The 23584-nt window shown below is 47.6% G+C and overlaps 2 protein-coding genes and 1 non-coding gene across 8 annotated transcripts in view; 2 read left to right on the forward strand and 1 right to left on the reverse strand.

Moving 5' to 3' along the window:
* Positions 1-4190, forward strand: part of TCEA3 (transcription elongation factor A3) — a 37657-nt gene extending 33467 nt beyond the window's left edge. For both annotated transcript variants that reach the window (XM_077775748.1, XM_077775749.1), the window contains 2 exons: positions 1935-2006; positions 4077-4190. In XM_077775748.1, the coding sequence (XP_077631874.1) occupies positions 1935-2006; positions 4077-4085 (81 nt within the window). In that variant the 3' untranslated portion in view covers positions 4086-4190. The remainder of the gene's footprint in view (positions 1-1934; positions 2007-4076) is intronic.
* On the forward strand, positions 7-23388 carry ZNF436 (zinc finger protein 436). Of its 5 annotated transcripts, none has more exons than XM_077775743.1 (4): positions 14589-14687; positions 15977-16069; positions 17007-17133; positions 19642-23388. In XM_077775743.1, exons 2-4 carry the CDS (start codon positions 16037-16039, stop codon positions 20892-20894), a joined length of 1413 nt encoding a protein of 470 aa, XP_077631869.1. In that variant the 5' UTR covers positions 14589-14687; positions 15977-16036; the 3' UTR covers positions 20895-23388. The 5 variants fall into 5 exon arrangements, with proteins under 5 accessions (XP_077631873.1, XP_077631871.1, XP_077631872.1 ...); XM_077775744.1 differs by lacking the exon at positions 14589-14687 and adding an exon at positions 16387-16578 and having other exon boundaries at positions 15710-16069; XM_077775747.1 differs by lacking the exons at positions 14589-14687; positions 15977-16069 and adding an exon at positions 7-1743.
* LOC144241355 (U6 spliceosomal RNA) lies at positions 10282-10389 on the reverse strand. The gene has a single exon (XR_013338046.1). It is a non-coding gene; the product is annotated as a U6 spliceosomal RNA (small nuclear RNA).
* Positions 23389-23584: the final 196 nt, after the last annotated feature.

A 23584-nucleotide genomic window follows, 5' to 3' on the forward strand; every position in this document is an offset into this window, starting at 1 on the left:
ACGGGAGAGGAGGCCGCGGAGGCACACAGTGGGGGAGCCCGGGGGGGCTCCGAGGAGGGCCCCGGGGAGAAAGGGCTAACACTCTAGGCTGCAGAGAGAAGGGCACGTCTCCGAATGCCGACATGATGCACCCGTGGCTTCTGGAAAATGTCCCCCTGCATATGGACTCCCCTAGAGGCGTGTTCACGAGGCATGGCCAGCACACTCTGGCCTGCCCTAAACAAGAAGAGGAGTTGCTTACCCGGCTTAGACTTTAGCAGAGTCATAAATGGAATGGTTGGAAAGACACTTAGTGATAGAAAACTTAGCTCCCTCCTTCTATACACGGGGAAACTGAGGCCCCACAGGGGTCAGGTTTCGCAGCTTTGGCCAAGATGGCCAAGACAGTCATAAATGGCAAAGACAGTAATAAACCCAGATCCAGACTTTTCTGACTTCAATACAGCCAACACGGTGTCTAAAGCTTAGAGGATTTAGCCCCAAGCTCTAAGGGTGAAGACCCCTGCATGGGGAATTCAGAAGGCTGGGGAAGCCCCTTCTCTGAAAGACTGAATACCCAAGACTTGCCTTCTGTTTCCGGGTTGTACATGTTGTGTTCTGGGGGCCCCAGTGGTCCTGGGTTCTAATTTGTACCCAGTCACGTTAGAACCCTATTCATTCCTTCATCTGCTGGGCATGCCAAGATTTAGCAAGAGCACTTTGCCTGCGGGAATCTTTGGCCACGGCAGACATACAGCTGGCCTTGCCATTCAGGAGGAGCCTCTCAAAGAATTCCCATTCAGGAATTCAGAGATGTTTTTGCAAGCCTCCTGCTTCCGCCCAAGCACATTTCCACGTGGAGTGATGTGCTTCCTGTGGGGTGATGTACCCCCTGCCAGAAGTAAACTGTCCATTAGCAGAGTTCTCTCTGCACAGAGAAGCCCCAGTGTTATCTTCCTTCAGGGGTTACTGCTCTCCAGGAAGGAGGCTGTGCTAAGCCGGGTGCTCCTGGCCCACTGCCGGGCCCCCTCATGAGCCGGGCAACTACCTCCCGCTGCACAGACTCCCAGCTCACATCACATTCACAGCCGAGTATCGGCAAAGTGACATGTCATGGTCATCCAGGGTCAGCTGTAGAAAATCAGAACAGCAATTGTTAAATCTGGAAATTCACCCGGATCTGCTGTGAGAAGCCCGGTGCCGGCATCTGCATGGTTTGGTTAAAGGGGTGAGAAACTAGAAACCATGCTATTAACTAGTCCCAATGATCCAGTGATCTTCAAATTCCTTTTCCTCTCTGGGCCTCAATTCTTTTTTTTTTTTAATTTTTTTTATTTTTTAATATTTTATTTATTTCTGACAGAGAGAGACAGCGTGAGCACAGGAGGGTCAAAGAGAGAGGGGAGACAAAGAATCCGAAGCAGGCTCCAGGCTCTGAGCTAGCTGTCAGCACAGAGCCTGATGCAGGGCTCGAACCCACAAACTCTGAGATCATGACCTGAGCCGAAGTCGGACGCTTAACCGACTGAGCCTCAATTCTTGCAACTCTAAAATAAGGAATGAACTAGATCATCTTTAAGGGGGCTCCCAGCTCACTCAAGCTCTGATCAGCGAGGCACTGCCACTAGGGTGTGTCCAGAGGTGAGTCAGGAAATACTTCCTGTAGGAGATGAGCCTTGAGGCAAGAGAAGAGAGTTCAGTTGAGAAGGATGGAGACCAAAAGTGAAAGTGCAGAGGCCTGGGTGAGCCAGCGCGGCACTAGAGGTGAGCTGATGGACCGGAGAGAGGAGAGGGAAGTATGTATATGCTGCTCTCGGTGATGAGGGAGTTGCCGAAGGGGGACGGGAATAACAGTGCCGAGCTCTGGGATTTGGACCTTCTGCTACAGACAGTGGGAGCTACGGCAGGTCCTAGAGCACAGGTGTGAATTCTTGAGCAGCCCCATTCTCTCTCAGGTGCAGACACGCAGTGCTGATGAGCCCATGACTACCTTTGTCTTATGCAATGAGTGTGGCAATCGCTGGAAGGTCTGTATGTCCGTAACTTTCTCCCTCCCCTGTCATCCACAGCTGCTGCCCCACATAAGGAGTACTATACCCACAGCCGAGAAGGGGGGCTTCCCAGCCTGTGCAGAGCGGGTCTGCAGAGCTGGAGATAGTGGCGGGTGGTTGCTGGGGAGGGGGAGAGAGTGCACGTGCATGTTTTTGTTTTGGAAGGCACCCAGCTGGGGTGGGAGCAGCCACCCGCATTTTATCACGGGATGGGCAAGTCTGTCATTTGAGCAGACTTGCAGTCAGCCTCCCGAGATCCACAGAGGGGAGGAAAAACAATAGCACTGTGCATTTGGGCCACACCTCTTTGCAGAGTTCTTTCACAGATGCTATTTCCTTTGAAGGCTGCCACAGCCAGGGATGATCGCAATGCTGGGGGGTTGGGGGGGAGCATTGCCACCAAACGCTCCCAGGTCATCTTCCCTTCATAAGACAGCTCTGGCAAAGCTCTCCATTACCCAAGACTGTAATCTGGGCTGTTCCAGCCCCTGCAAAGGCAGAGGTTTTCTTTTCGGGCATGGGAGCCAAGCAAAGACTCCTACCAGAGTGCTCCTTCCTGCCACGTCTTCTTCTGAAAAGATTCAGTGTGGTCATGTGATTAATGTCAGTTTCCAGTAGCATCTGACTTGCATGTGCCCTGCATGATGCCTGGGCCACCGGGCAGGCTGCAGGTGCCCTGAAAGTTCTAAGGTACTTGGCAAGGAGTCCAAGACTGACTGGGAGTTGGGATCCCTAGTTTTAGGTCCCCCTCTGCCTTACTCGCTGTGTGACCCTGAGCATGTCACTCACCTCCCTTAGCGAAATGATAATGCCTTTCTCCCATGGTTGATGTGAAATGATCACATATGCACATACAATTTACAGACAACTATGAGAAATATTCCTTACAGTAATACTCTCACTTTTAGGTGAGGGAATTGAGCTACTGAAAAATACATGGGGAGCATAAAGCCAGACAGTTTGGAGCACTGACAGACAATACTCCAAATTCCTGATTGATTGCATTTTCTGCAACCTTACTAAGGGCCTTCATAGCCCTGAGGCCTCATTAGAACTGCTATATTTTTTAAGGTAAAAGCCAGATGATTATGTATTTTTCCTTTATTCTATAATTAATTTGAGGATTTGAGAATAATACAAATACGGCATTAACAGGGCTTCTGATAGCTCATGTGGTATCTTTGTCAAGCCAGAAAAAGGTCTCCCTGCCTCTAAGTAGACACAGCCTTGTTCCAAGGTACAGAGCTAGGCAAACAGAGCAGGAGCTAAGTTTTAGCTCCAACTTGCCCTGTGACCAGGCTCTCTTGTGCAGTGAACAACCTGTACAACTGTACAAAAAAAAAAGCCCTGAGCACATATATACTGACACATAGAAACCACCACTCTTACCATAGTCCATTTGTTTCCTACCAGTATTATGGGAGTTTGAGTAAGTCACTTAACCTGTCTGAATTGCTTCTTTACCTGTAAAAGTGGGAGTGATATATAGTGTCTACTTCATACGGGATGGTGAGGCTGTAATATTGCCTGTCCCAGAGAAAGAGCTCAATAAATGGTAGCTCTTATCATTCTTACAGTCAGAAAAAGAACATTCTGCATGCTCTGAACCCAGCTCCCCGGCCCTCATCTCTATTAGTTGGAAAGGCAGGGCCCACTAGAGGTGGTAGGTATTTGACTTCTGACATTTTCAGGTAGTGTCCATTGCCATGTAGGAGGCTTAGTAGTAATCACAGCGATATTTTGGACCATGAATTAAAAGCTCACAACTTATCTGGCATCAAATTTCCATTCATTTATTACCTGCTATCTTCTTGCATTGGCCAGCATTTTGATCCCATTTTACAGATGAGTGATTTGTTCAAGGCCACACAGCCCACCTCACTGGGCTCAAGGCCATCCCTACCTGGGCAGCAGAGCTGGGATTTGGATTATGGTCTATGTGGCTCCAGATACTACCTTCTTTTTCACGTACCCTCCCCCTACCCCCGGCCTCCTTGGGCCACACAGGGAAAGCTCTAAAGTGTTACTGCCTTTTTGATTTTGTAGTTCTGCTGATGGCACCGCCAGCCAGGATTTCAGTGAACAAGGTGAGGAAGAACAAAGAGAAAGCACTAAGCCAATCTAGCTGGAGAAAATAATAAAAATTAAGATGAAGAAAAATGCTGAACTCTGAATGGGGTCTTAGGGATCAGAGGGGGAAGTCTTCTGCATATTAATAGTCAGGTATTAATATACGCTAATGGGGTAGCGCCATTGGGGTGTGATGCTAAGAATCTGTGTTGACAGACCTCTTGCGGGAGCTCAGAGGCTTCACGCCCAAGGGGTCGTGTCTTAGACGGTGGGCTGGCAGTCCTTTGCTTCGAGGCGCTCCCCTCACATCCCAACCTCTCAGCTTTTTCCAAATTGAAAAATACCAGCCGGATACAAATCTTCCCTCCCACCCTCCAGAGTCACACGTGCGGAACAGCACGCACACAGTTTGGCGTAGGCGGATGGGACTCCCGCACCGGGTAGAAAGGTTTCTTCCCTACTCCTTATCTCTTCCCAGACGCTCTGCTATCCCCTGTTCTGTGCTGGCTTTGGGCACCTTTAAGGACCCCAGACCTGGTCCCTCTAGGTGGGGAGCAGATCATCTTGAGCTCAGGCTTTCTGAGCGAAGGGACAGCAAGGCCTTTGCATTCTGCGGTCCCCGAGAGATCACCCGGAGCCTTCCCAGGCCCGGGCGACGTACGCTTCACAGCTTACAGGGCACAAGGAGCCTTGGAGTGCTCCTCCCGCGGTGATGTTGGCTTGCATTTTATGCCGACAGGAACTTTATGCAATGCTGGAACCTTCTGGAAAAGCCTTGTGAGCAGGTCTGGTGAGCATGTCCAGGGTCTCAGTCTCTGGCTCTCTCTGGCCTTCTGACAGCCCCAGGCAGAGCCTCCTAGACCCTGTGTTTCCTCAAATAGCCCAAGTCCAAGGGCCTGCAAACTCAGGGGACCTTGGGAAAGTCACTTAGCCTCTCTGGGCCACTTTCTTACCTGTAAATGTAGGAGTGGCGCGAGTGCCTACTTCTCAGGGTCATTGTGCAGAGGCCACTGCTTTCATCTGCCTCGGTTCACTGTTACAGCAGCTGTGGGGAGTCACTTCAGCCCAAGCTCCTTATAAGCCCTGGCATCTTCCGGGAATGGATGATTGCCTTCCCCCTTCCACCCACCAGGTGCCCCCTCGTATACCTGAACCCTGCAAGTAAACTGTCCGTGGAAATCTGCCACCGCCTTCCGCTTGGCGACAGTCAGATTGAGGTTAGGGCCTCTGGAAGGACCGAAAATCTTCCCACGGAAGGAAAACACACAGAGCTTGTAAACGGCAGCACCAGGACCGAAACCCTGGTCTTCTGCTCGCTGTCCCTGTGCTCAATGCTATGAAAGTTCCAGAGTCATACACAGTGCTCAGCCCCTTCCTTCCAGGAATTCCAGGCCTGGCGGGGAGAGGAATCATAGGCAGTGCTCCCTGCCGCACAGGGTGTCATAAGTGCTGTACCTGAGGCACACGTGTGACCCACGGAAGTATGTATGGCTGTCGCTTCCCGAGCCAGGTGCTCCTGACACTTCAGTGTGGATAGCAATCCCCTGCGGTCATGTTAAAAGGCAGATTCTGGGGGCGCCTGGGTGGCTCAGTCGGTTAAGCAGCCAACTTCAGCAGGTCATGATCTCACGGTTCATGAATTCGAGCCCTGCATGGGGCTCTGTGCTGACAGCTCAGAGCCTGGAGCCTGCTTCGGATTCTGTTCTCTCTCTCTCTCTGCCCCTCCCCTGCTTATGCTCTGTTGCTCTGTCTCTCAAAAATAAATAAATGGTAAAAAAAAAAAACTTTAATGCAGATTCTGATTCAGCAGGTCTGGGGGAGGGTGAGGTGTTTCATTTCTTTTTAAAATGTTTTAATTAAAAATGTTTTTTAGGGGCGCCTGGGTGGCTTAGTCGGTTAAGCATCCGACTTTCCGACTTTCGCTTAGGTCATGATCTCGCGGTTCGTGGGTTCGAGCCCCACGTCAGGCTCTGTGCTGACTGCCAGCTCAGAGCCTGGAGCCTGTTTCAGAGTCTGTAACTCCCTCTCTCTCTGACCCTCCCCTGCTCACGCTGTCTCTCTCTCTCTCTCCTAGAAATAAATAAAACATTAAAAAATTTAAAAAATAAATAAATAAAAATGTTTTTTAAATGTTGAGAGAGGGAGAGAGACAGAGTGTGTGTGGGGGAGGCGCAGAGAGAAGAGGGAGACACAGAATCCAAAGCAGGCTCCAGGCTCCGAGCTGTCAGCACAGAGCCCGATGCGGGGCTCGGACCTCCAAACCTGTGAGATCATGACCTGAACTGACTGAGCCCGCCACGTGCCCCAGATTTTTCATTTCTAAGGTCCCAGATCATGCTGCTGCTGCTGGTCTACAGACCACACTTTGAGGAGAAAGGGTTTAGATAATCCAGATTTTTCTTTTCATGACCGAATCCTCCACCCAAATGTCGAGAAACCAGAAGCAACAAGTATCAACATATCAGTGTCAATCCATGTTATTTTGAGCTGTTTAAGGTGGCACCGTGGGGCGGTTTTCTGCAGTCGCCGTCTCAGTCTCCATTATGCTCCTGGTGTTACAGGGAGTTACAGCAGGAAAAAAAAAATACAAAAAAAACTGCATCTCCACCTTCAATAACCTTACTGTTTACAAAGGAGATGAATCAGATTAAACAGCAGAAAAACAAGTCGGCTCCAGTCCGCACAGCTACACAGCACACATCCACATTCACAAAAGGCCCCAGAGAAGCATGAATAGGCCTCAGACTGTGCTCATCAGCAGACGTCAGTATCCTCCCAACTGGTCTTCCTGTGTCTGCTCTGGACTCGCTCCAATCCGTGCTCTCCACTGCGCCGACCAGAATAGGCTTTTCAGCATCACAACCCTGGCCGTGTTAGAGCCCCCCACTCTCCAACCCCGTTTCAGGCCTTCCATTTTCCCCCACTGCGTTTGGCAGGGTCCACAGGGCCTGCCCCTGTCCTTTGTAATCCGGTCACACTGGCCATGCTGCACTCCTCCGTGTCACACAATCTTTGGACAGACCGTTGGCTGGGATTCATGATTTAACCCCATCTCCTCCTCCATGTCACAAAGAGGAGGGGGTGAGAGGCAAGGGAGTTAGCATGAACGTCTGCTACCAGGAAGGCATCCCCGGCGTGTGTGTCGGGGGGTGGAGACTGCTACCTTACAGGAAGAAGAAGACAAGGTCAGGTAAGGTGAAACACTGAGGCGACACGCTTGGGATGCAGGAGAGACTGTCTCACCAGCAATGTTATGGCCAAAAGACCTTGAAAACAAAGTACTTTCAAGATCTTATGACCAACTTAGAAGGTATTTTCTAAGGGTCCTGAAAGGCCGTATCCATGAGAAGTCTTTCGTAGGAGGCTCATTCAGATTACCAGATCTCTGTCATTAGCCCTGGATTCCTTGAACTTGAGACTTAATGTCACTAAGTGTCTGTCTAGATTTCTCCTCTCTATACACTGGCCCTCTCAGTACACATAATCTGAAACTGGGGCGCCTGGGTGGCTCAGTCGGTTAAGCGTCTGGCTTCGGCTCAGGTCATGATCTCGCGGTTTGTGGGTTCGAGCCCCACGTCAGGCTCTGTGCTGACCGCTTAGAGCCTGGAGCTCGTTTCAGATTCTGTGGCTCCCTCTCTCTCTCTGCCACTCCCCCTTCACACTCTGTATCTCTCTCTCTGTCTCTCTTAAAAATAAACATTTAAAAACAAGAGTTAAGAAAATAATCTGAAACTGAACTCACATAGTCACATCCTTAAATGCCCTCTTCCGTCTTGTACATTTGTCAGCCAGTTTGCTACCTAGAACCATCTCAGACGCTTTCCCCTTGCTCTCTTTACTTTGTCAGTTACCGATTCTATAGTCCCTCCCTTGTCCAATCCTTCACTCCGGTGCCATCACTAGCAACATTGTCATTTAGGTTTTCTCTCTCTTGCACTGATGCCAAGACCTTTTACTGATCTCCCAACTCAAAGCATCCCTCCCCTACCTGCATCTCGGCACTGTTTCCCCAGTCACCTCCACTGGATTTCCACCAGCTGTCAAACAGAACTCAAACTCCTTGGTGTGACTTTCACAGCTCCTCTCCTGTCTTGGGTGGCTTATCTTCCACCTCCGCTGTCCTTTTGCTACAGCCTAAGGGAGGTATTTGCCCTTCAAAACCTGATGGATCTTCCAAACTGTGCCTATTCTGATTCCCGCTGCCTCCCTCAACCTCCATCCTACTATTACCCATTCTTCAATGGCTCACCTCAGATGCATGTCTTTTTTTTTCTTCTTTTTTTTTTTTAAAGTTTATTTATTTTGAGAGAGACAGAGACAGCACAAGTGGAGGAAGGGCAGAGAGAGAATCCCAAGCAGGCTCCACGCTGCCAGTGCAGAGCCTGATGAAGGGCTTGAAGCTATGAAGCTGTGAGATCATGACCTGAGCCAAAACTGAGTCAGATGCTTAACTGTCTGAGCCACCCAGGTGCCCCTATTTTTTTTTAAGTACAGTTGACATACGGCATATATTAGTTTCAGGTGTACAGCGCAGTGATTTGACAATTCCATACATTACTCGGTGCCCACCACAGTTAACTGTGTAGTCACCGTCTGTCACTGTGCCACCTTATGGTATTATTGACGATATTCCCAATGCTGTACTTTTCATCACCGTGACTTATTTTAGAGATGGAACGTTGTACATCTTAATCCTCTTCACCCACGTCACCCCTCCCCAGATGCACAACTTCTGTGAAGCCTTCTCTAATCCCTGGCCACAAGAGCTATTCCTCAGAACTGGCACAGTGCTGTGAGACTCATAATTACACTGCATTCTACCACCATGATGATGATGATGATGATGATGATTTCTTTATATCACAGTATCAATAACATCTTTTAATTATTGAGCATTGACTAACTGGATATCCTGGACACATTATGTAACCTCTCCATGCCTCCATTTTTCATCTGTAAAATGGTGGTAATAGCACCTGGTTCAGAGGGTTTTGAGGACTCGTTACAATCATACCTGACACAAAGTACTTGGTTAGTAAACATTAGCTAGTGTAATAGGGGTGTACTTTATATTGTCTCAACCCTCAGACCCATGAACTGGGTGACTGTTATCATACCCTCTTTTTTAAAATTGTGATAATAGGGGCACCTGGGTGGCTTGCTCGGTTGAGCATCTGACTTCGGCTCAGGTCATGATCTCACAGTTCGTGAGGTGGAGCCTCGTATCGGGCTCTGTGCTGACAGCTCAGAGCCTGGAGCCTGTTTTGGATTCCGTGTCTCCTCTCTCTCTGCCCCACCCCCACTTGTGCTCACAATCTCTCTCAAAAATAAATAAACATTAAAAATTTAAAAAAAAATTGTGATAACAGATGCATAACATAAAATTTACAATTTTAACCTTTTTTTTGCTTTTCTCAAATTTTTATTTAAATTCTAGTTAGTTAACATATATGGTAAAATTGGTGTCAGGTGTAGAATTTAGTGATTTATCACTTACACATAACATCCAGTGCTCATCACAAGTGCCCTCCTTAATACCCATCACCCATTTAGCCTGTCCCTCGCCCACCTCCCTCCGCCAACCTTCACTTTGTTCTCTATAGTTAAGAGTCCCTGATAGTTTTTTTCCCCCCTCTCTCTTTTTCCCCCTTTCCTCTATGGTCATCTGTTTTGTTTCTTAAATTCCACATTTGAGTGAAATCTTATGGTATTTGTCTTTCTCTGACTGACTTATTTCGCTTAGCGTAATACACTCTATTTCCATCCATGTCATTGTAAATGGCAAGATTTCATTCTTTCTGATGGTTGAGTAATAGTCCATTATATATGTACACCACATCTTCCTTGTCCATTCATCAGTCGATGGACATTTGGGCTCTTTCCATAATTTGCCTATTGTTGATAATGCTGCTGTAAATATCGGGGTGCCTGTGCCCCTTCAAATCAGTATTTTTGTATCCTTTAGGTAACTACCTAACAGGGAAGTTGCTGGTCATGGTAGTTCCATTTTTAACTCTTTGCAGAGCCTCCATATTGTTTTCCAGAATGGCCGCACAGTGTACATTCCCACCCACGGTGTAAAAGCCTTCCCCTTTCTCCACATCCTTGCCAACATCTGTTGTTTCCTGTGTTGCTGATTTTAGCCATTCTGACAAGTGTGAGGTGGGCTTTTTTTTTTTTTTTTTTAATGGAATGCTTCATGGAGCTACGTGTCATCCTTGCACAGGGCCATGCTAATCTTCTCTCTGTATTGTTCCAAATTTAGTATATGTGCTGCCAGCATGAGCCCCCATCTGAAGCATTTTTAAAAAATTTTTTTTAATGTTTATTTATTTTTGAGAGAGACAGAGCACAAGCAGAGGAAAGGAAGAGAGAGACACACACACAGAATCAGAAGCAGGCTCCAGGCTCTAAGCTGTCAGCACAGAGACCAATGCAGGGCTTGAACTCATAAACTGTAAAATCATGACCTGAGCCAAAGTCAGACACTTAACCGACTGAGCCACCCATGCGCCCCAATTAACCATTTTCAAGTACGTACAGTTCAGTAGTGTTAAGTTCATCCACCTTGTTGTGCAGCCAATCTCCAGAACATGTTTCATCTTGCCAAAAGGAACCTCTATACCTACTGAACGGTTCCCCATTCCCTCCTCCCTGACACCCTGGCAAGCACTAGTCTACTTTCTGTCTCTATGAATTGTTATTACTACACTCTTTTTACAAAACTGAGGATACCAAAGTTTAGAGAGTAATTTGCTTCTAGGAGACAGAATCTGGACTTGAACCCAGGCCCCTGTTCATACTCTAAGCTACCTTGAAATATGCTCACAGAGCATCTGTGATGCGTTTTACTTCCCTTATAGCAGTGATGGCCACTATGTGGCCAGGCCCTCCTCTGTGCCCATGTTTTGCAGCCATTCTCGAATTTAATCCTCACGGCAGCCCTGCAGTCACCGCAAGGGCGGTGTCCTATCGCCCCGCAGTGTCTGGTACAGAATAGAGACATGTACAGTCACTCGGGGCCTATCGATGCCTTTAGGTAGGCTAAACAATACTAAGTGAGTTTGTTGTACATTTAAAAAAATTTTTTTTAAATGTTTTATTTATTTCTAGGAGAGAGAGAGACAGCGTGAGCAGGGGAGGGTCAGAGAGAGAGGGAATCACAGACTCCAAAACAGGCTCCAGGCTCTGAGCTGGCAGTCAGCACAGAGCCCGACGCGGGGCTCGAACCCACGAACCGCGAGATCATGACCTAAGTGAAAGTCGGACGCTTAACCGACTAAGCCACCCAGGCGCCCCGAGTTTGTTGTACATTTTTAATGCAATTGTTTACATTTTTGGAAAGTGTTGATCCTCTCAGGAGAAAACCAGCTGAAATGCAGGCGTTCATAAAGAACTTCCCAATCCTCCCCACTCCCCCTTCCTCCTGCAGAGTCAATCTGCTCTTCTCACCCTAGGCCAGCCCCCAGGCCGCCCCCTCATCTGTACATCCCAGCTCTGCCGATCCACAGCCAAAGGCAGAGACAGGCAGGCAAGGGGACAGGAGAGACTGTCCCTGCTCGGCTTCCGTCCAGGCCACCCCACGCCCACACCCTTCCCTCTGGCCATGCACGGTCCTGGCCATCCTGGAACAAGCTTTGTCCTTTCACGCCTCCGTGACTCCGCACATGCTGTTCTGGAACACTGGAATGCTTTCCCTCCCCTCTTTTCTCCACCTCTGAGACTCCTACGGTCTTTGCAAGGCAGCTCAGATGTCACCTCCTCTGTGAAGCCTCCTCCCCTACCCTCTGCTATCAGTCCGCCCCCTCCTCTGCACAGACTTGCTCATCATGTACTATTGCAGTGACTCCGAGTCAGTGTGTCCCCGTGTCGCCAGCTCCTTGTGCTGTGATGACGCTTCCTCTCTGCTCCTGGCCGGGGGGGTGGGGAGAGGGAAGGAGGAGGGATGGTCAAGAGGAGCCCAGGACACTTTGATTTTTTTGATGTGCCTAGTATATTTGAAAATGAAGGGGCGCCTGGTTGGCTCAGCCAGTTAAGCGTCCGACTTCAGCTCAGGTCATGATCTCCTGGTTCAAGCCCCACGTTGGGCTCTGTGCTGATGGCTCAGAGCCTGGAGCCTGCTTCGAATTCTGTCTCTCTCTCTCTCTCTGCCCCTCCCCCACTCGCAGTGTCTCTCTTAAAAATAAACATTTAAAACAATTTTTTTTTAATGAGATGGCAAAACAAGTTCGCAAATAAATACTGAGGCAAATTTTTCCATGTTTAACAAATCAATGCTTCTAATAATACACAAAAATCACAGCATAATTGTGCTGCTTACAAAATAATTATAGGATTTACTGAAATAGAATAATTTATAATGCACCACAGGCCTAGCAGTCTGTTAATGAGAAACAAGCTTAGGGACGCAGACGGAGGGTCTTTGATCAAGTTGGCCAGTGGATCCGCCATCACGTATAACCCTATCTGGAGACTGTGTCAAAAGTCTAAATTTGGAGACCCTGGCGAAATGGTTCTTCTGGCCCCTTTCCGAGCTGATAGGCTGTGCTGCGGCTTCTGTATGCGGTAGGTGCTCAGTGCTTGCTGAATGATTGGAACACGTACAGCTTTGCAAGTTAATTATTGAAAATCCACATACAATAAGTATTCCTGAGAAACAATGAAGTCCTGAACAATGGGGCAGGAAGCCACCTCCTTCCAGTAACCCCAAGCCTTGGAGTCCCGTTGAAGTCTGCAGCAGGAAGCCCCTCACCCACTGCCTTTCCTACCCTTCTTCCTCAAGGGCACCAAATGCAGCTTTTGCTCTCAGCCTTTCTTTTCCTCCACCCTCGTGAGGGTCCCAGGTGAAGAGAAAGAAAAGCACTTACTCACAGAAGGAGGCAAGCAGCCAAGCTGGGCCGGGAGAGGAGACGTGTCCTGCCCCCAGGCAGGCCTGAGGAATAAAAGGGACAGAGAGAGGACAAAGAAGGACTTAAAGCACTGGAGCAAGGGGGAGAAAGGCCTAAGGAAGTTTACAAAGCAATCTGTCCCTGAAAAGGGAGCCCTGCTGGGCTGAGTGGCTCAGGCGCTCAGCTCACCTTAGGCCCAATTAGAGAGGTGCGATTACTCAGCCCAAGTCTGAACGAGCCCCCTCTGCGTCCCAGGAGTTTCCCTGAACAGGAGGCCTCCACTTGCCGGGTTCTGGGAACCTTAAATACCTCTGCTCTAATGGGCTCAATACACCAATTTGCGTGAACCCACCAAAGTGGCCCAACTTGCAATTCCCTCTGGATTTCCAGCAGAAACGCTATGTGAGGTGAAGGTCACCAGCACTTTGACTTCCCAGATTTTCTGAGCCAGTGAAAATATCCACAAGTCCTTTCTAGAAGTCTCTCCTGCCACCAAAGGCAGGATTAATAATAATAACAGCTGCCCATCTGAGTGTTCATTCTGTGTGGAGGGCTTTATGCCATCTCACTTAGTGCCCACCACCACCTTAGGGATGATAGCCCTGTTTCACAGTGGGTCTAGACAGCCTGGATTCCAACTCAGGTCTGTTTGACCTTGATGTCCACACTCTTCCCACTATGGATCCTGTCCCTCTTGGGAGTCCTCTACAATTCCCTTTTTTCTTTCTTCCTTCTTCCCTTCCTTCCTTTACTTTTTCTTTTTTTTTCTTTCTTTCCTTTTTCTTTCTCTCTTTTTTTTTTTGTGGTACCCAAATAAATTTCATATGGGGTAGGATGGCACAATTCTGAGCTATCTAAAGAATTCCTAAGCTCACAGCTGGGGATGGGAAGAGCAGTGGGAGTGGGAGAGTCGGCCTCGTGGCTGGGTAGGGTCCTACTTCTTTTTATACACTTGAGTAATTTAACCATAAATAACTGGGCACTGGGAACAGGACACTCACTAATAAAAGCATAGCCTAGAGTCATGTTGGGGCGGGGGGGAGAATTCAAGTCACTCAGTGGGTGGATGTATCTGCAAAACAAAAGAAAAGCCCCTTTCCCAGCCCAGGCAGAGAAGTCTCCTGTTAAGTTAGAGACAACAGGCTTCTGGGCACGTAGCCAAGGTTCTGGGGATATTTATAACTTGAAGAGGGTGGGAGTCCCTAATAAGCTGCTATATTCTTTTTCCATCACTTCCCTCTCCAAGGCTACAGCGGGCTCAGAGCTCTTCCCCGCGCAGAATGCCTGCTTTCCCTAGTGCTCGGCTTCCATTGTCTAATTTTCTCATCCTGGCTAGGGAAAGGGAAGGCTGCAAGTCCTTCCGTTCGGAAGAACTCCAGTTGAATGCAGCTTAGCCGCTGCTGGTGTTTCTTGGCTCGCTGCTGAGGTCTCGGGGATCTGGCTAGGAGTCTGTGGTTTCCCTAAGCTGCTTGAGAGTCTGCGAGTCTTTGGGACCCGCCTATGATCTCTGGGCTTTGCCTGCAAGTCTTGGGGTTTGAGAACTACCTGCGGGTCTGAAATAGATATCCCGGATCTGCCAGTGATCTCTAGAATCTTTCCAAACACTCAAAGTCTCAGAGAACTCTGCGGATTTGGAATCTGTTTGAGGCCTCTCAGTTCTTGGAGCCGGCGACCTAGTGGATCTTCTGCGGGTCAGGCGGTAAGTCTGTTCTTTCCCAGCTTGGTTTTTCGGCTTCCCATCTTCAGCCGGTCAGGGACTGCTAGCATCCTGAGGGCCCGCCCAGCTCAGACCCTCAGAGACCCAAGAGCCCATCCGTGCTGGAAACCGTCAGAAATCCTCTTAGTAGACAAGCCCTCAGGGAGGATAAGGATGGCTCTTTTCAGCCCTGGGGCTTGACTTGCTCCTTATGCGCCCTACCCTCCGCCTCGCTTCTGATGTCCCTTGGGTTTTCGCTTTCGCTCTGCTAGGCGCAACTCAGCCCGCCCATGAAGCGGCGCCCTCTTTAGAAGGACAAGGTTGGATGCCCCTACAGGGTTAATTAGCAACAGGGCCGGGACGCCGCCGGGCCGAGCCGCGGACTCCACTAGCCAGCGCACTGGCGGCGCGGAGCCTCCTGGGAGTTGTAGTCTGAGTAGCCCGGTGAGAGTGCCGCAGGCACTGCTGGGAGACGTAGTGTGTGGGCGGAGCTCAAAGTTCCAGCGCGGCCGCCGAGTCTCCCCTGGGGAGTGGGCGGCTGCCGCTTTTTTCTCAAGCCCCGGCTGTCAAATGAGGGCTAATCCCAGCAGAACCCAACACAAGCCAGCGCCTAAATTAGGCCCGACATCGAAGTTAAGGCCCGACTCAAGACAAACATAAGGTCGTGAGGAGATGCAGGGCAACCTCTGGCTTAATCGGGCCGTGGTCTCCAAGAGACGAAAGCGGAAGATACTCCTCCCTGGCGAGGAGGACGCCCTTCCTTCTTCACCCTTTTGTTCTTTTCCCTCCTTGGTTTTTGGCCTCTGACTGGCCTTTGTACGTGGGAATGGAACTCCAACTCCCGGCAGGCTACGGGAACAGGCGCAGGCGTGATAGAGGTGCTCAGCCACGCTACAGGAGGCGGGCCTAGTGTTCAGCATCTAATTGGCAGAGCGTTTTGCGAGCTTCGCTCGCTGATTGGCTGAGGTAGCTGCCGGAAAGGGCCAGCCTCGAGATGGGAGAGCGGAGGCGTTCTGTGGGCTGGGCTGAGAGCCTCCTCCCCGAGACAGCTTCGACTTGACCCTCGGCCCTGGAGGGCTCGAGCTAGGGGGCTGTCTTAGTAAATTCCGGCAGTGCCTCCACCCTATGGTGGCGGAGACACAGAGGGCGGGTCGTGCTCGAGGGTCAGGGAGGAGAGTGACCCGGCCCGGGTCCAGGGCCCTCCCCACCCGCCTGGCGGCCAGAACTCCAGCCCTGGGGAGTGGGCAGGGCCTCTTTTCTGTGCCTCACGCCCTGCTTTTCGCCTCCTTTAGCGCTGTCTGCTAGCTGCTTTTCCTGCTCTCTCTTCTGGGAGGCGAATCCTTGAGCCCGAGATGGCAGCCACCCTGCTCATGGCTGGGTCCCAGGTAAGCCGGGGGTGGCTTCTCGGACCCTGCCTGTGCTTACCCACCGTTGTCCCGGCGTTTCTTTGCTCTGCAAATCCCTGTTGGAAATTCCCTGGGATTAGTAATTCGCTCGCTTCGGTATTCTGCCTCCAGAAACCTCAGTACCAGGCCAGTATAGCCACAAACAAGCATTTATTGAACACCTGCTGTATGCCTTTAAATACTAGGAAGACAAAAGATGGATGAAACGGTCCCTCCCCGTCTGCTCACATTCTGTAGGGAGGCAGACGCATTCGGTTAACCGCGGTACAACGTGATAACAGCTTTATTTGTCATAGGAACAAGTGCTGTGGTGTGGGAACCACGAAGTGGGAGTGATTAATTCTCAGGAGTCTAAGGGAGGAGTGGAGCGGAGCAGGGGGCCAGGGGACACTGAAGAACTGCCGGTTCTGGAACAGGGCCTTAAAGAATTGTCAGATTTCACTAGGCTGAGACAGCTACTCCAGGAATAGAGGAGCACTGAGTAAAAGGTACGTAGTGATGGCAGGTGCTACGTGTCTTCCGAGAAAAGCAACGCTAGAGGATAAAGTTCTGGAGCGAGCAGGGATATCTGGCCACGGGACCAGAGCAGTTAGCTGATAAATGGATCCCTCCTCTTTTTCTTTTTTCTTTTCTTTTTCTTTCTTTCTTTTTTTTTTTTTTTTTCTTTCTTTTTTTTTTTTTTTTTCTTTCTTTTTTTTTTTTTTTTTCTTTCTTTTTTTTTTTTTTTTTCTTTCTTTTTTTTTTTTTTTTTCTTTCTTTTTTTTTTTTTGCCTTTTATTTCTTCTTTGGACTCTTCAGATCAGACTTAATACCTTTTGCCTCCTCAACAGTTGTAGCCATGACTCTAATTTCAAGAAGAAGAACTGGGACTAACCTCCTGGATACCCAGTAATGAGGAAGCATTGTGTGATTTCAGGCACCTGTGACGTTCGAGGATATGGCCATGTACCTCACTCGGGAAGAATGGAGACCCCTGGACCCTACACAAAGGGACCTTTACAGAGATGTTATGCAGGAGAATTATGGAAACGTCGTCTCACTAGGTAAGTAAGGATCCTCTGCCTTTCTTCACCCCCATGTTTTTTTTTGAGACTTCCAAGAATGGCTTAGCTCTTTCAACACAATTCAGTTGTGTGGTTTTCAGAGCATTCTGAAATTGGCTATAGGTTTGAGTTGAGTCCTCAGGCAAATCGTGGAGTGTGGGAACATCAAGGTCATAGTGTCCAAAAAGAAAGACTGCTTCTGCCCATTTTAGAAACATTCACATTTCTTGTGCCCTGAGTCATCTACCCTTCTCCAGCCTGTTTGTACAGATCACTGACTGAACAGGTCTGACATAATGGTGCTTGCCAGGATAGAAATGCCCCTGTGAATGGTGGTTTTACTAGAAGATGAGGAGGGTTCTGATCCAGGTTCAGGGGAGGGCAAAAGCCACAGTTTTGTGTTTGTTTTGTCTTCAGAGCCCTAGTTTTGCTTGAGGTCCTTTATTTATCTGGAGCAGGTACCTGCCTAGAGATGTTTCAGAGTTGATCATAAATTTTGAGTGTGTCAAACGTTGTTCCAGGAAAATCCTGAATTCCGTGAGCTCACAAATTCTATTAGGAAGAGAAGTAATTGTTCTGATGGTTTGTAAACCTGTCTTCTCTCAGCTCTCCTTTGGCCGGGGTGTAACTAGAGTCCACAGTATATTCTTGAGCTGAAATCTTTTGACTCACTTTGCCTCCTCATAAGATTGGTGAAACTTAGCAACTGGGGTGCCTGGGCGGCTCAGTCGGTTAATCGTCCGACTTCGGCTCAGGTCATGATCTCGCCATTCGTGGGTTCGAGCCCCACGTCAGGCTGTGTGCTGACAGCTCAGAGCCTGGAGCCTGTCTCAGATCCTGTTTCCCCCTCTCTCTCTGACCCTCCCCTGCTCACGCTGTTTCTCTCTCTCAGAAATAAATAAAACATTAAAAAAAATTTTTTTTAAACTTAGCAACCATATATGGTTCACTAGGTCATCTGTCATTCATTAGGACTAATTCTTTTCTTGAAATCTTTATTTCTATAGCCTTTTCCAGAACAAAAGGCAACTAGGAGAGGTTTCCTTTTTAACTTGGGCTCTCCCTGATGTTCCAAGATTCTTAGATCTTTCCTTTAGAAAAGCAACTAAAATTTATTTTCCTAGATGTGTTGCAGCCTCTAATCCAAATATTCACCCCAATCCAACAAAAGCAAGCAGTGAGAGTCTTAAAGAAATGTGAATTTATATGGCTATGCCAGCCCAAGGAGTACTTATTAGGATGGAAGCATGGAAACACACACACACACACACACACACACACACACACACACAAAAATAAATGCCTTTCCCAAATAAGTTTGGTACTGTGTTAAATAATATGTATGGGGTGCCTGGGTGGCTCAGTCAGTTAAGTGTCCTACTTTGGCTCAGGTCATGATCTCATGGTTTGCGAGTTTGAGCCCCACATCGAGCTGTTGTCTGCTGACAGCACAGAGCTCGCTTCAGATCCTCTGTCTCCCTCTCTCTCTCTTTGCTTCTTGCCCACTCATGCTTGTGCCCTCTTTTTCCCTCTCTCTCAAAAGTTAAAAAAAATTAATAAATAAATAAAATTTACAAGGCTTCTTAACCTCAGGACTCTTCAGAACCTTTAATGTGTTAAATGGCATGCGAAATTCTAAGAAGAGATGTTGAATGCATCATTTACCAAACTAATTTATCCATGCACCCTTTTCTCCCAGCATACCTAGTAACCTCTAGGTGGAAGAGTGTGCTAGTAACATAACTTGGAAAGACAGTGTCTGGTAGAAAGTTGCTTATAGACAGGGGTTGTATGTTTTCTTTTTCATTTTCACTTGAAGGCTGTGTTTAGCTAATGACCATGATGTTCTGAGCCATGTTCTGTGCATTCGCTAACCTTCCCTCCTCTATTCACATTAAAAGGCCCCTGGAAGGAAGCAAGTAACATTGGCACTCACTTTTTCTGTCAACTAAGACTTGATGAAGATAGACAAAAATTTGTTTTTTCCATCTTACCCCAGTAGATTCTTAGTAAATGTTGTATAACAGTAATGATGAAGGGTTGGAAAGTTTAAGAACATACACGACACACAACATGATCACACATAAAGTATCTAGGCCCTTGGCTTTCAGACATTCTAATGTACAGTCTCTGATGTTTTCTGTTTCTGGTTCTTTTATTTTTAAACATAATACAATATGTTTTAAATATATTGTAAAAATATACAGTTTTCATAGAGACCTATTAACTGTAGTGGCACAGAGCATGAACTATTATCGGACAAACCTGGATTTGAATCTTAGTCCCACCATTTACTAGTCTGTGAACTTTTTGCAAGTCACTTCTCGGGGTCTGGAATTTACTATTCATAGAGTAGAAATCATAATGCCTGACTCTCAGGGTGATTGAAGTAATTTGGTTAAAGAACTTGGCACAATGCCTGGCACACAGTAGATAAAGTGTGTGTGTGTGTTTGCTGGTGGTGTTGGTGCTGATGTTGTTGTTATGGTTATTTACCCTTTATTACAGATTTTGAGATCAGGAGTGAGAATGAAGTGAATCCAAAGCAAGAGATTAGTGAAGATGTAGAATTTGGGACTGCATCTGAAAGACCTGTTGGGAATACCGAGGAAAACCCTGAAAATGAAGAAGGCTTTGAAAGCAGGGATAGACCAGAAAGACAGTGGGGAGATTTGACAGCAGAGGAGTGGGTAAGCTATCCTCTTCACCAAGTCACTGATCTGCTCGTTCACAAAGAAGTCCACACGGGCATTCGGTATCACATATGTTCTCACTGTGGAAAGGCCTTCAGTCAGATCTCAGACCTTAATCGACATCAGAAAACCCACACTGGAGACAGACCCTATAAGTGTTATGAATGTGGAAAGGGCTTCAGTCGAAGCTCACACCTTATTCAGCATCAGAGAACACACACTGGGGAAAGGCCTTACGACTGCAGTGAGTGTGGGAAAAGTTTTGGCAGAAGCTCTCACCTCATTCAGCACCAGACAATCCACACTGGAGAAAAACCCCACAAATGTAACGAGTGTGGGAAAAGTTTCTGCCGGCTGTCCCACCTGATCCAGCACCAAAGGACCCACAGTGGGGAAAAGCCCTATGAGTGTGAGGAGTGTGGGAAAAGCTTCAGCCGGAGCTCTCACCTCGCTCAGCACCAGAGGACCCACACAGGGGAGAAGCCTTATGAGTGCAATGAATGTGGGCGAGGCTTCAGCGAGAGATCTGATCTCATCAAACACTACCGAGTGCACACAGGGGAGAGGCCCTACAAATGTGATGAGTGTGGGAAGAATTTTAGCCAGAACTCTGACCTTGTGCGCCATCGCAGAGCCCACACGGGAGAAAAGCCGTACCACTGTAACGAATGTGGGGAGAATTTCAGCCGCATCTCACACTTGGTTCAGCACCAGAGAACCCACACAGGGGAGAAGCCATATGAATGTAACGCTTGTGGGAAAAGCTTCAGCCGGAGCTCTCACCTCATCACACACCAGAAAATTCACACCGGAGAGAAGCCCTACGAGTGCAATGAGTGTTGGCGAAGCTTTGGAGAAAGGTCAGATCTCATTAAACACCAGAGAACCCACACCGGAGAGAAGCCCTATGAGTGTGTGCAGTGCGGGAAAGGTTTCACTCAGAGCTCCAACCTCATCACCCATCAAAGAGTTCACACGGGAGAGAAGCCTTACGAATGTACTGAATGCGAGAAGAGTTTCAGCCGGAGCTCAGCTCTTATTAAACATAAGAGGGTTCATACTGACTAAGGCCTGTAATTATAAGAAATGATTCATTTGAAGATACAATTTTATTTGCTATCCAAGAGCTCTCTCAAGACTGAGCTTCTTGTACCAGAGTGAATTTCCTTGTCAGCCACAGTTCGAAACATCAAAGAAGATAAGCCATCTGAAATTCTGACCCACAACTTTGGGAATGTTATCCCCTTCTCCAAAGGAGTGATTTTTATTCACTGAATATTAATGAAGTACTTCATTAGAATAGGCTCCCCAAGTAATTGGGAATCTGAAGGCCAGGGGATAAATGCTGGTAAATACTCAGGCCTGGAAATGGAGTAAATCTTTGAAAGTTATTTCTCTTATCCGTGGCCCAGAGAACTATGCTAGGGGAAATGTTGGACTGTAATAGGGTGGTCACAGCTGCTTCGGAAAAAAAACAACAAGAGATTGCCTAAATTGCCACACCTATTCACTCTCCATAGTGGTTGGGCACACACATCTTGAGTTGCATATGCATTTGTATCTTTCCATCTCCCTGAGAGCAGGATTCTGCGCGATGAAGGCAACAACCAAAACTTTTTCCCTCATTGTTTCTAATTAATTTTCTTAAAGCTTGCGTCTTTGCGAAAGCTAACTAAAGATGCAGATTGAAAGGAAAAATGAGACACAGGTTCGGGGACCAAGGACTCATCAATGGTGGTGACGAGCAAGAGCTGTCCACTGTTGTTATTGCCACTAATCAAAATTTATTGATTTTCTTTGGGGATCACTGTAGGGAACAATGTAGGGAAGGTATCTTCAAGGAAAGATAGGACCATACTGACGGTGGAGTGTAAGGAGCAAGTGGAATTGACCACTTCAGGGAAGGAAACACAGAGTTCCTCCCCAAGGAACACCACCATTCCTTTCTATGTTCTTTCCCTTCGACCCTTAAAGATCAATTCTACTGCTAACTCTAGGATTTGATAAGGGCCACATCCCAGTGTTTATCTTGGCTTGCATAAGGGCATGTGTATGTACAGTAAAACGTGTATTCCTGTAATTTTTCCAGTAGCAGAAACCAAATTCACACAGAATTAGCATGTTCTTGGATGATGTTGATCATGTGACAGAACTACAGACAACTCCAATGTGAGAAATGTCCTTTCGTTTTCATTTTTTATAAAGGAAAAACGTTAAACACTAGTGCTCTAGTGTGCACTCTCCTTTAAGATCTGTCTTTGTACAGAACTAAGCACTTGTTTATGTGTATCAGATAATTGTGGGAAATAATGACCAGACAGATAGGTGGAGTGTCCTGTTCTCGGACTGAATACTCTTCTCTTTGGCCTAGTTGGAAGAGATTAATAAACCTAGGTAGGAATGTATTTCCATCCTGCAGTCTACAGATTCCTGTGGTTAAAATGAGAGTTGACCCAATTTAAGCCTGTTAGAGTCAGTTTTCCTTATCTCAGCCCACATAGGAATTAAGAAATACCCCAGGCGTTGATGCTCATCCAGGCATCCAGGGGTGGAAGTGTGAGGGGAGTGGAGTAAGGAATATATGTTTTTTGAGAGTGCCCCCAAGCTATTTCTACTGTGCTTTATTGTAAGTGCTGTGACATTTGAAAAATAACTTTGCCGTAGCTCTTTGGGACTTGGCGTGTTAAAGGAGCCAGTGGTCTCTCTCGGGTCGTATCCTACATTGCATCACTAGGACCCACAACTGTGTGGGACTGCATCCTTTGCAGGGACACAACCTTGAAAGGAACAAAATGCAACACCACTCCATCAAGGAGGTTTCTTTCCGTTGCCACTCCTACTTAAATACTAACTCAACTCGGGCAGGGAGCATGTTTTGTGTCCTGTACAAAATCTATCCGACTGTGGGTATCCATATTTTAATTGTTGAATGACTTACGTGTTCTTGATGACTAAACTTGAATATGTCCTTTCCTGTATCAGTGTTGCTAATGGTTTTAACAAATACCAGAGTTCTGTTGCTTCTGTGAGCCACTATGGGCATCGGCTTTGGAGTGGCCACGGAAGACAGCATCCTCACAACCCAAGGGTATCTCACTCCTTCTTTCCTCCCTATTCTCCTGCCCCACCCCAACCTGTTTCTGCTGCTGCTTTTGGCTTCTTAGAGGTAAGTGGCTCAAGAAGAGGCTTTTAAGTGCCCCGGGCCACCTCTCCATTCATGTAGACTCCAGCTGGGAAGTTCAAAGGGCAAGGGCCAGACCAGCTGTCTCCTCTTCCCGCCAACTGCTGCCCCTTTGCTGTGTTGAACTTTTGTGTAGAACTTCCGCATCAGACTCTCTTTGCTAATGCTTTCTGCATGTCTTCTGCTCCCAAGTCTCTGGCCGCTTCTGCACATACCCTTGAACACTTTGTGCCTGTTTTCTATGGTTGTGGAGAGTGAGTGAACAAGTAAGTATGTAGAGCAGTTTGCCGTAGGGTATTGGTTGCAGTTATGCTATTGTCTATCTACATCTGTATTCTAACAATATTCTATAATTAAAAGTATAATTTTTAAAAATCAAAACACTGAGAATTATTTTGGTAATCCAGCATGATTCATAAAATGGTTTCTCGCCAGATTCACTAAAATTGGGACACAGTTGTCTTAACGTTGATGCATTTGTACAGAGGTTCTGGTAGAAATTTGGGAGTACCTTGTTTTCACACACTGGTGGGTCCTCTGGATATTGCCATTATTTTGGGAAGATGCAAAAATTTGG

The sequence above is a fragment of the Crocuta crocuta genome, unplaced genomic scaffold, assembly GCF_008692635.1.
Source record: "Crocuta crocuta isolate KB4526 unplaced genomic scaffold, BGI_CrCroc_1.0 scaffold127, whole genome shotgun sequence".
Lineage (NCBI taxonomy): Eukaryota > Metazoa > Chordata > Mammalia > Carnivora > Hyaenidae > Crocuta > Crocuta crocuta.